The 11252-nt window shown below is 64.2% G+C and overlaps 1 protein-coding gene across 1 annotated transcript; it reads right to left on the reverse strand.

The window, feature by feature from the left end:
• Positions 1 to 1511: 1511 nt before the first annotated feature.
• Positions 1512 to 10144, reverse strand: EXOC3L4 (exocyst complex component 3 like 4). The gene is made up of 13 exons (XM_021679705.1): positions 10078 to 10144; positions 9122 to 9558; positions 9071 to 9073; positions 7962 to 8619; positions 7105 to 7216; positions 6711 to 6833; positions 6243 to 6343; positions 5926 to 6006; positions 4900 to 5014; positions 4240 to 4359; positions 3995 to 4147; positions 3238 to 3359; positions 1512 to 2043 (listed from the first exon to the last, which is right to left on the reverse strand). Exons 2-13 carry the CDS (start codon positions 9540 to 9542, stop codon positions 1851 to 1853), a joined length of 2202 nt encoding a protein of 733 aa, XP_021535380.1. The 5' UTR covers positions 9543 to 9558; positions 10078 to 10144; the 3' UTR covers positions 1512 to 1850.
• Positions 10145 to 11252: the final 1108 nt, after the last annotated feature.

Below are 11252 nucleotides of genomic sequence, written 5' to 3' on the forward strand. Positions count from 1 at the left end.
GGGGCTCAGGCAGGGCCAGGCCTGTTAGGGTCAGGGTCAGGGCCAGGGGCTGCAGGAGGAGGCTTCCACGAGGCGACTGGGGCTCCAACATGGGGTATGGGCTCCTAGGGAGAACCTGGACAGGATCTGATCCAGCCCTCCTACAGCCCACCCCACCCAGGCGGTGCCCCTCCAACACCTCCCTTCCCCCTGGCTCTGAGGGTCTCAGGCTACCTGTGCTGGGGCCTGGTGTGCAGCAACCTCCACCCTCTGTGGGCCTCAGTTTCCCCACAGAGGAAAGACACGACAACTGCTTGTCATCAGCAGCGCCGGAACAGCCCCCCACCGCCCGCCCCGGCCTGGAGCCTGCAAACTGAACCGCAGCCTCTCCTCATCCTCATTCCTGCCCCACCCACCCCACCCCACCCCACCCCACCCCACCCCACTGGGTTCCCCGCTTAGGGAGGTCTGGACACCCCCTCAGCCTCCTGCCTGCCCCACCCCTGACCCCCAGCCCCCAGGTATTCGTGGAGGGGGCTGCCCCTGGTACCTGCTTCCACTCCCTTCAGGACCCCGACAACACTCAGATCTGGCTGTGTTCTCCAGTCTTGGCATAGGGGCCGTGGCAGACCTGCCCGGGCACTGCCCCTCGCTGTCTGTGGTGTGGGGAGGTGGGCCCGGGGGAGGCAGGAGAGTCCTACCCCCCACCTGCCTGGGCCTGCAGTCTGTTAGAACCCTCGCCCTGTGCTCAGGAGACTCAACATCCCTGGGTTCTTAGAACCTTGGCCCACCTGCAGTCACTTGCCTCCTACCACTGCCGGGGTCAAGGTCAGGCTCAGAGAGCCGCTGGTCTGCTGCAGAAGGGCGGTGGGAAGGCACCCACGGCTGCCCGTCTCAGTGTCTCCCCCCACCATCTCAGCGCTCAGCCTCCCTGGCAAGCTGGAGGCTGCTCATGCAAATGAGTTTCCTTGTAGCCTTGCCAGGAGGCTGGAGTCAAATTCCAGTGCCAGCCTTCTGGGAGCGAAGGGGGGGTGGGGGGGGGACAGGTGCACACTGGGGCAATCTCCTTGCAGCCCCGCCTGCAGAGCTGAGGCCAGCAGGATCAGCACCCTCCCCACATACTCCTTGGGTGACACTTGCCCTGCTAGAAAGGCCCTCTTACATCTAACCCAAATACTTCAAGCTGCAGAACATGCCTTGGCCTTTTCTTGTCTCCCAGGAGACAAGACCAGGAGCCCAGGCCTGTTTAGAACACGACAGAACAGTGCCCACCCCTGCTGAGTGAGGCTCACTTGGCCCATGAGGCCAGTGGACCCAGGATCCCAGGGTTAAAGGCTGTTTAATCCACACAGCCATAGGCACGGGCTTTCCCAGCTCTGGACCTGCCTCAGTCTCCCCATTTGTACAATGGGCAGGAAAGGTCCATCAACCAAATGGAGTCATCACAGAACTTTCCATCCTGACCCCTCACTACATGGGGACCCATACCTCCTGCTCCTGGCCAACTCGGACCCACCCCCTCTTTAGGGAGGCACATTTTAATTCACCTTTATTTTAAAAATAAATACTCTGGTCTTCACATTCAGACTGGGGGTGGTGCTGGACAGTTAGGCAGGGAGGCAGGGTGTGGGCTGTACTGAAGGGAACCTCTGCCACCCCAAGCACTCCCCCACACATGCCTGAAATGCCTCTCTTCTTGCCGTGCCTTCTGGTAAGCAGCCACGCAGGGCCGAGGATGAGGATTCCTTATGATGGGCTTCAAGGTTGGGAGTGGGGCTGAGCATGCCTCCCTGGGCTCCAAGCTTGGGGCTTAGACCTTTTAGCTGATGCACCCCCCCACCTGAGCCCGCCCCCTGTCAGACCCAGGAGCATTAGATGCAGGTGATCAGCAGGTCCATGGAGGTAGGCACCTCGATCTCTTCGAAGAGCACGTGTCCCCCAGCAGCCCCGGAGCCGCCCGCCTTGGCCGCAGCCCTCAGCAGGTACTGGGCATGCTGCAGGAGCCGCTGGTTCCGCCGGCGGCCCAGTCTGCGCAGAGCCAGAATGGCCAGCACGTGGTCCCGCCTGCAAAGACACGCCCCGGTCACCGTAGGCCCAACATCTCCATCGGCAGTCCCAACCTTAAGTGAGGGGGACCTTAAGTACAGGGGCACCCGGCATTCCTGGGGCCTGGACCGAGAAAGGCCAAGAATGACCAAGGCCGGTGTGGGGGGGCGGGCAGTGCCCCTGGACAGGGTGGCGGGGCTCCAAGGGTGTGGAGCTGGGTGGGAAGGAGGAGGGGCATGCCCATCAGGCAAAACAGTCTAAGCCGAGCTTCAAGAAACAGTGGAGGAGTGAGCGAGGGAGTGATATGGCTTCAAGGAGAGCCGGTCCAGGCCAGGAGGTGTCCCAGGCCTCTTCCTGGGAGCACTGTGCAGGGAGCCACACGGACATGCAGCAGGGAGAGAGGCACTGCGGGAGCCCTGGCCCAGCAGCATACGGACGGAGTCCCTCCTCCTGCCCCCCGGAGGGCAGAGCCAGCTGAGTATAGGGGAACCCCAGGGACCGGGGGGGGGGAACCCCTGAGCTGTGAGGGGTCGTCATTTCCAGCCAAAGGCAGAGACAGTCCCGGCTGGGAAAAGGGCTTTGCCCGGGGCTCTCTGTGGCCTCTCCACCCTGGAATCTCCAAGGCTAGGGAGAGATTCGGGCTGGAATTTCCACAGGATCGACAACACACTCCCGGGGATCAAAGCCTCCTTCCTCCTGGCTGGTGTCAGGAGTCGGGCTCCCAACAGGGCTTTCTCGCAGAGAGGGCTGCCCCTCCCCTTCAGGCTCGCGGATGCGGGCACTTGTCTCCACGCCTGATGACCAGGAAGGGGCCCGGGCCGACCCCCACCCCAGGCTCTAGGGCCCTCCCCACCCCACGGCACTGAAGGAGAATGGCCAAGAATAGCTTCTGAAGGAGGGGCAGCCCCCGCTCCTCCGCCCCCCCCCCCCCCCGGCGGGGGGGGGCCCCCCCCCCCCCGCCCCCCCCCCCCCCACAAAGGGGACCCCGGGGGGGGGGGGGGGGGGGGCGCCCACCCCACCTGCACCATGGCTCCCCTTCCCACTGGAACAAGCTGTGCCTCCCTGTGGCTCCTCACCTGCCCACCTAGAACCACAGGGACCCTCTGAAGGGTCCCTGCCCGCCCCCCGCCCCCCCCCCCCCCCCCCCCCCCCCCCGGGGCCTGGCGGTGCTCTGTCCTCGGAGCCCAGTGAGGGAGCAGGTGGGTAACAGACCTGATGTCAGGGTAGCTCCCGATGAGTGTCTCCAGGTGCCTCCGGATGTCGTCTTTGTAAGTCTCGCCCAGGATGTCAGCTACACACGGGATAGCCTGGTCCAGCCACGTGGCCTCAGAGCCCTGTGGAGACATGGAGACAGTGCCAGACCAGCCACCTGCCCGGGGAGCCTCCTTGCCATCCGTGCCCGCAACCCCTCCACAGGGCACAGCAAGCCCGCCCCCTGCAGCCACCACCGTGTCCCCGCTGTGACTGGGGACTCGGGCCTGGTGCTGTGGACTCAGCCACGGAGCAATATTCGTCTTCCCTTCCCACGATACAGTGCAGAGACGTCTTCCCATCTCTGCTCAGATGGGTAAACTGAGGCCCTGGCCCGGAAGTACTGCCCGGAATCCTACAGCCTGTGGGGGACCAACGGCCCAGATAAGGGGTGTGTGTGTATGAAGTGCCTCAGCTCCAACGGCTGGGTCAGGGGTGCTGGAAAAGCCTCCCACAGGCCCCGCCCCTTCCCTACTCACCCCCCCAACTGTATGCAAATATACGGAGATGACCTCCACCTGGCCCCGCCCCAGCCATGCCAGAACTCCCAATCCCTCTCCTGGTTGATGGAGAATGGGGAGAGCCACTTCTGCCAAAGCCCACCCCGCGGGGGTCTTGCGGAGGCCACTAAAATGGGAATGGGGGTGCCAGTGGAGGGTCCACAGGCCAGAGGCCCTAGAGGAGGCAAGCACTTGGGGCCGTCAGCTGATGCTCCTACCAAGCCCTGGAAGGTATCGCCAATGGCCTGGCTGTCGAGGCCCATCTTCTGGGAGCCAGTCATGCGCTCCTCACCCCGGAACCGCTCACGCGGGCTCAGCACCTGGGCCAGGTACTCACGGACCACGTACCGATGCACCTCCTGCAGAGTCTCCTGGGCGGGCCAGGGAGCAGGGTCAGGGTCAGTCAGAGCTAACAGCCCCAGCCCAGGGTGCGTCCCCTCCAGAGCCCTTGCCCTTGAGATACCTGCGCCCGCAGTGGGGCCACGTGCTCCAAATGGCGGGCAAAGGCCACCACCTTGTCCATGATCGGCTGCAGCACGTCCTGTGTCAGCCAGGCCTTGGTGCACAGGACCCTGAAAAGCGGCTGGGAGCAGAGGGGGACAGGAGTCTTCCAACCGTATCCTCCTCCTCCCCAGACCCTCCCCTCAGAGCCCAGTGCCTGGCTCCTCATGGGGCGTTTCGGGCCAAGGGACAACCTGTCCCTGGGAAGAAATTCTGGAGGGGCTATCTGACTCCCTTCTAAAGTCACCCTGGTAACATTTCCTCTCTCGGCCACGAATGTCACTAGGCCTTTGGCAGGAATGCCTCCTCCAGGCCCTGAGTTCCAATGGACAGGGTTTGAGTTTGAGCCTCTGGGCAGGCCTTGCTGAGGGGAACCTGGGGAGGCCTTGATAGGCTGGGTGAGGGGTCTGGTTCCTTGACCCACCTTCTCTGAGAGGCGGAGACTGAAGTAAGTAGGTGTCTCCTGACCTCACTGCTCAGCTCAGGTCCCTTGCCCACCCCACAATGTACCACCCCTGAAGCTGCCCCGGGGGTACGTGAATGCTATGAACTGGCCCCCCGGGCTCCAGGGCACAGGGAGCACCTGCTGGGTGTGGAAAGTGGGGAGGGAAGTCCCACTCACTTGCACATCACACTGCAGGCCCTGGAGCAGCCGCTTCTGGAAGGTACAGGTGGCAGCCACTAGAGGTTTCTCCAGCTCTTCGAAGGTTCCTGGGAACCTGGCCAGAAGATGGGTCCTGGGGAGGGGCCAGGACAGGGGAGGAAGTGGGCAAGGAGGAGCAGGCTGTGGAACGAGTTCTGGCATACAGCCATGGAGGCTAGGTGCCACACCAACTCCAGTCACTTAGACTAGAATGTGAAGGGCAGCCCCTAGAGCTGCACGGGGTAGTAACCCTGAAGGCAAAATGATCCCTCTAAGGCACTGAGTCCCCATGCAGCCCTCGGGAGCAGGTGCTCCGATCTCCGTTTCACAGATGACAAAAGGAGGCACAGAGAGGGAAGTGACTTATCTCAAGGCACACAGCGAGCAGGTGGCCGAGCTGGGATGGGAGCCCAGCCGGGGTGACTCAAAGTCCACGCCCATAGCTGCTGGTGCCTCCACATGTGGGAACACTGAAGCTGGTCTTGGTGTTGAAAGCATAGAAGGGGGGCTGCTGCTGCCAGCAGAAAGCGGGGGCTCTGCTTTTGGGGCCAAGGGACCCAGGTGCCACCCCCAGGGTAGAGGGAAGGGGGGATGGAGGGTCAGGGAGGGCTTCCCGGAGAAGGGAGTGTCCCTGAAAAGGAAGATGGCTAACTTGGATGAAGGAAGGAAAGAAAGGAGCCCAAGGTGGCAGGGGACACACTGGGCAGGCAACGGCCATGACTGGGGTGGCTGGAACTTAGCCTCGGCTCAGCGTTGAAACTCCCTGCGTCCCTTCCAGGGCCTCAGCTCTGCAGGGCGGAGGGAGGACCTTACAGCGGGGGCGGGGGCGGAGAGGGGGGCTATCCATGGAGGCCTTCTGGGAAGTCCCCCAAGGCGGCCCCCGGCGCCAGATTCTTCTCCCCTGCGCTGGCCGCCGGGAGCTTACTCTACCCCGCTCCCCGAGCTCGCGCGCCCCCTGCTGGCCGTTCCGGGCACCTCCCCTGCGGAGGAGCGGGAGAGACCCACCTGAGCTCCTCGCAGGCGTTGATATTGGCGCCCAGATGAGGCTCGTTCACTGCCTTCGACTCTAAAAAAGCCTTTTCAAACCTGGGGGTGAAGTATGCAGAGGGCATAGGGACCCTTACTGGCGGCGCTATGACCCAGGGTCCGCCCTCCCCTCAGGTGCCCACCCAGACCCCCAGCCTTATAAGGAGGCCCCTTCCTCTCCCCTGTCCCGGGATCTCAGACTCTGAGCAAGCAGGTTGGGCCCTCCCCCAGGGACGACAGCCATCCAACCCTGGCCACTCCACCCACCCATCCTGGCGGGGAGGATGTGCCCGCACCTGGGCAAGAAGAGGCTGAGCGCCCGCGTGCAGATGCACAGGGTGGTGGCCTCCAGTTCCGCAGAGATGGCACCAGCCGCCTTCACGTGCTCTGCCACGAGCTGCAAGAGATGCCGCCCGCTGAACCCACATCAGAGCCCAGATCCCGAGGCCCCCTGTCCCCCACCTGTGGCCCAGCGACGTCTCCAGCCTGCCCTGCTCTGTCTCCCCATCTCGGCTACAGCTTCCAGAAGCTCTTCCCGACTCCCCACATCCACTGGCCACTGGCTAAGCTGGGCGCTATGCCCCGGGGCTCCCAAGCTGGCAGGAGACCCGGGGTCCCTGATTCCGCCCCAGGTGGGTCCTCAGGCTCTCGGCTACTGGGGAAGGGAGTTTGGGACTGGGTTGTATAGTTCTGGGTGTCCTCACCTCAAGGGGGACCAAACACCACCAGGGGCCCAAATATACATCCCTCCTCCTGAGGCTCACCATGTGGACATCAACGGATAGCGGTGTGTGGTAGAGGCCCTGTAGCACATCGGGGGCCTCAGCGTCCGCCCAACGACTCTGTTCTAGCTGCAGGATGCTATCGAAGCAGCTCGTGATCTTGGTCTGTGACAGGTGGGGAGAGGGGCACAGTGAGACCCTCCCAAGAAGGAGGTCCCAGTTCCCCTACCTCCAGCACTCTATCGTGTGCCCTTGGAGAAAAGGACCACCCTGCCAGGGCATAGGCCCATGCCACAGGCCACAGGGTGAGAAGTGGCTCTGGCCTGAGCCAGGGCCACCGACCCAGGGTGATTCTGGGTGCCACACCTCCCCGCAGTGAGGGAGCCACGTTCAACCTGGCTCGTGCCCCTCAGGCCTGGCCCTGCCCCGGCCTCACCTCTAGGAAGCTGGTGTAGTCACTCTGCAGGCGGGCCCACAAGGCAGGTGCCAGGAGTGGGGGTAGTGGCTCTGTGGACAGAGTCAGGTCCGGGGCACCCAGGAAGTCAGGACTGGAAGGCAGGGGAGGGGCTGAGGGCCTAGCGGCTGTCCCAGTTTCCCCCTGGCCAAAGCCTGACACCATCACCAAGCACCACACAGCTCAGGGATCTGCCACTCTCCAGCCCACGCCAGGGAGGTCCAGAGAGTGATGGGCACCTGCCTGAGGCCACACAGCCAATTCACGAACCCAGGAGTGTTTAGTCACCCTCTTCCCACCTGCTCTCTGGCCTTCAGAGCCGAGGAGTGCTCAGCAGCAAAGGCAATCCACCCCATCACACTGCGCAGAGCTGGGGGTGGGAGCTGATAACAGGCTGGGCCCTGTACCTAGGTGCCCGTCCAAAGGGAAGAGTGGCGGTGAGATCCAACCCATGCCCAGCATCTGTGATCCGCAGCCGTGTCCTGCCTGGAGGGCTGCCCTTTTGTAAATGCACACAGGTGCCCTGTGGACTAGCATGAGCCCTCTACCTGGACTCCCTTCAGATGCTTTCCTGCTTTCAGGAACAGGTGCATGGGTGGCCCCTTAAGAAAATCCTGACGGGAGAGTACCATGGCCCAGAGCAGGAAGAAAAGGATGTCCAAGTCCCAGGGATCTCGGACGCCCAACCACCAGCCTCTCCCAGGGAGGAAAGAGAGAAGAAAAGTGCCCCATGCTCCTCAGAGCCGGGGGCGGGGGGGCTCCCAAAGGTCTCCGGGCGGGCAGTGCCAGCCCCTCCGCCCCCCCCCCCCACCCCCTTGGCGCTCTGGCTGGGGCCTCACCTGCCGTAGACATTGGCCGCCCAGTCCAGCAGGACATAGAGCTGCTCGCAGCCCCGGGCGTCCTGCGCGAGCTCCTGCAGGCGCTGGGCCACCGCGCCGTGGAAGGCGCGCAGGTAGGCTTCCCACGCCGGGAGGCCGGCGGCCGAGTAAGCCGGCTGCACCTCCCGCCGCACCTTGTGCAGGTCGCTGCGAACCAAGCCGCCGAGCTCGGCCAGAAGCTGGGCCAGGCCCGATGCGCCCTCGGCCTCGGCTGCCCCCCGAGCCTCCCCGGCGCCCGCCTGCCGCACGCGCTCCTGCGCGCTGCGCCTCACCGCGTCCTCCCAGTGCTGGCGCCAGCGGCGCGGAGTGAGCAGGAAGTCGCCGTCGGCCGGGGGCACCGGGTGCGCCGCCTCCTCCGCGCGCACGACGCGGGCCAGCTCGCCCAGCGCCGCCGCGTCCACGCCGTCGGGGCCCAGCGTCTCGCGCACGATGGCGCCGATCTCGGCCGCCAGCCCGTCGTAGTGCAGGCACACGTCCATGGCGCGCCGCGCGAAGCCGGTGGGGTCCTCCTCGAAGGTGTGCGAGGCCTTCTCGGCCACGAGCCGCACCTCCAGCTGCCGCAGCTGTTCGAAGGCCGGCAGCAGCCGCCGCTCGGTGATGAGGTCGGCCACAGATTTGCCTTTTGCAAGGACAGGCGAGGAAAGCGGCAGTGAGGGGTACCGCCTCAGCGCCCTTGGGGCCCAGCTCCGGTGTGTCCCGCCCTGGCAGCCCCCACGCGCACATGGCTGCCAGGCGCCCTCTGGGACCCTGGGACCTGAGAGGGCCAGGGCCTTGTCCAGCCCTCGGGTTTGGCCAGGAGCCAGGCTCTGGAAGGCTGTGGAGAGGTGAGGGTTCTGGGGTCCTGCAGGGGTGGGTTCAAATTCCATTTCTCCACTTCCTGGCTGTGAGACGTGAGGCAAGTCACTCAACCTCTCTTGAGTCTCACTTGGCTCACTCTCAGCTCTCTGAGCTGCGCAGTGGATGCTCCCCTGGTTGAAATGCTGGGAGAATGTAAAATGCGATCGTGCAGGGCAGTGTTTGGGGGAGCTGGGGAGGACAGCCTGTCAGGAAGCCTGGGCCCTGATGCTCACCCTCTGGCCTCAGTTTCCCCGCATGCTCAGTATTGTTTGTGAAGCTCTCACCTGCCTCAGGTTCCAGTTCCTCACGCCCCACCCCAGCAGAGGACTGCCGGCGACCACCATCCATGACCCTGGAGGGCACCTCTGGGCCATGGGTCACCCCTGGCACAGCAGTGGCCTGGGGCTGGTGGGCAGGGGAGCCATCATCCTGGGCACGCCGTAAAGACCGGAACAGGAAGCGGGAGCTGCGTTGGAACAGGCCCACGTCCTCCTCGGGGGCCTGGCCTGAGGCCCGCTGGCTTGTTCGGGAGAAGGCCCGCCGAAGGGTGCCCAGGCCGGGCCAACTGTCCTCACGGTGGGTGCTGGGTGTGCCTTCACTGCTTGCCCGCCAAGTACCCCGCACTGGTGGGGTCTGCAGCTTCTTTGCAGCCCCCTCAGGGCTGTGCAGCTCCGGCCCGGAGGTCACTGTCCGTGGCAATGACATCTTGGTAGCAGGAAAGCTGGAGATGAAAAGGAGGCTCAGGAGGCCTGGGGTGAGGGAGGGGGGTGGCACCCAGCCCTTGGGAATGGGCCCAGAAACCGCGTGAGAACCCTGTGAGGCCTGACGGAGCCCAGTGGCTGGGCCTGGTCAGGCTAGCTTCTCCCAGGAGATGACCCCCAGGCTGGCACCAGGCAGCTCTCGAGGCCAGAGCCGTCTTCGTGCCAGGCTGCAGCTGGCACTGAGATGCAGACAGCTACCTCCTTCTGGAAAACTTCCGTGACACCACCTTCCTCAGGGTACCCCCAGGTGCCCAGGCTCCCTGGCTCTGCCAGGCCAGACCCTCCTGTCAGAGCTGGAGAGGAGAGTTGAACTTGCGGGTCCTGGGGCACAGCCCAAACCACAGCCCACAGCCCCCGGGGCTGGGCCCAGCAACCACAGCCAGGATTTCCTGGATGTTAGGTCCTGAGGCCTAAAATGACCACTCTCCCCACCCCCTAGCCTTCACTGCCCTCCCCGCTCACCAAAGCCCTCAGCTCACCCCCATTCAACCCATCAGGCCTAACTGCTTCTGCTGAAAGGGGAGCTCAGGGACCCCTGTGTAAGAGACTACCTCCTTCTCTGGGTAGCCCAGAACTGGAGGGAGGCGGGGTCAGGCCTGAGGTCTATGGCCACCCCTGGATGCCCCTAAGGCTTATCTGCCTATCCGGGCTTGCAGCACTGTAGGGGGAGTGGTGCGAGGGGCCGCAGGTCTATATTTAACCCGGGGCTGGGGGCCCCGGGGCAGTACTCACCCATTGCGTCTCCTCCCCACCCAGCCCTGGTGTGCTCCGCCCCCCCGGGGGGTGATGAGGGGGTCCCTAGGGCAGGAGGTGCAAAGCAGGGGCTGCCCCTGCCCACCTGGGCCTCAGGCCTTCCATAGGCTGTACCCGCACTCCCTTCCGGCACAGCCTGGCCCATGTTTGATCTTCTGGCTTTAGGTTAAGCTGAGGCGGGACCTCCTCAGCCTGAGGGGACCTCCCACCCACCCCTCTGTGAGGGTGTTATGGGTGGGGGGGCTGTCTTCGACCAGCAAGGTCTTACTTTAGCCTTGGAGAAGCTGGCCAAAAGGAAGGCTGGACTTACTGAAGTCACTGGCCAACCAGAGGCCAGAGCCCCCAGCCCATCCCCTGGCTCCCCCCCCCCCACAGGACAAAGGTCAGTCTATCACCTGACCCTTGGGTGACATCGGGCAGGAACACCTCTCCCCAGGTCCCCATTTGCCTTGGGGGGGATGACACTGGGATGGGCAGGGCCCAGACCTCACCCACCCCCAAAGCCCTCCAGGGGTCAGACATGCAGGTGGTCCGCGGAGGCCTCCCTCCCTCTGCCCAGAGGCCACCTAACAGCTGGAGAGAGGCCCTGTTGAAAGAGAGGCAGGCCCAGGTGATTGATGGGTTCTTATCAGCCCTGCCCGGGCCACAGGTCGTCGTCCTCTCCTGGGCACCAGGACTCGGGGACCCTGCCCTGATTTGACTGATCCACACATGCAGGGAACATTGTCCCAAGAGCTTTCTGCCCTCCCCACCCCCAACTCCCCTCTCCCTGGGGCCCCTCAGTCACCTGCAGGGTCTGGGTGGCCTGTGCTCTGCCCAGATGTGCTTTGAGTGCCATCACCAGGGGCATGTGGGCAAGGGCTTGGCTGGGGAGAGTTCACACTTAGTAAGCACCTACTGT

This window comes from Neomonachus schauinslandi, chromosome 9 (genome assembly GCF_002201575.2).
Source record: "Neomonachus schauinslandi chromosome 9, ASM220157v2, whole genome shotgun sequence".
In the NCBI taxonomy this organism is placed as follows: Eukaryota; Metazoa; Chordata; class Mammalia; order Carnivora; family Phocidae; genus Neomonachus; species Neomonachus schauinslandi.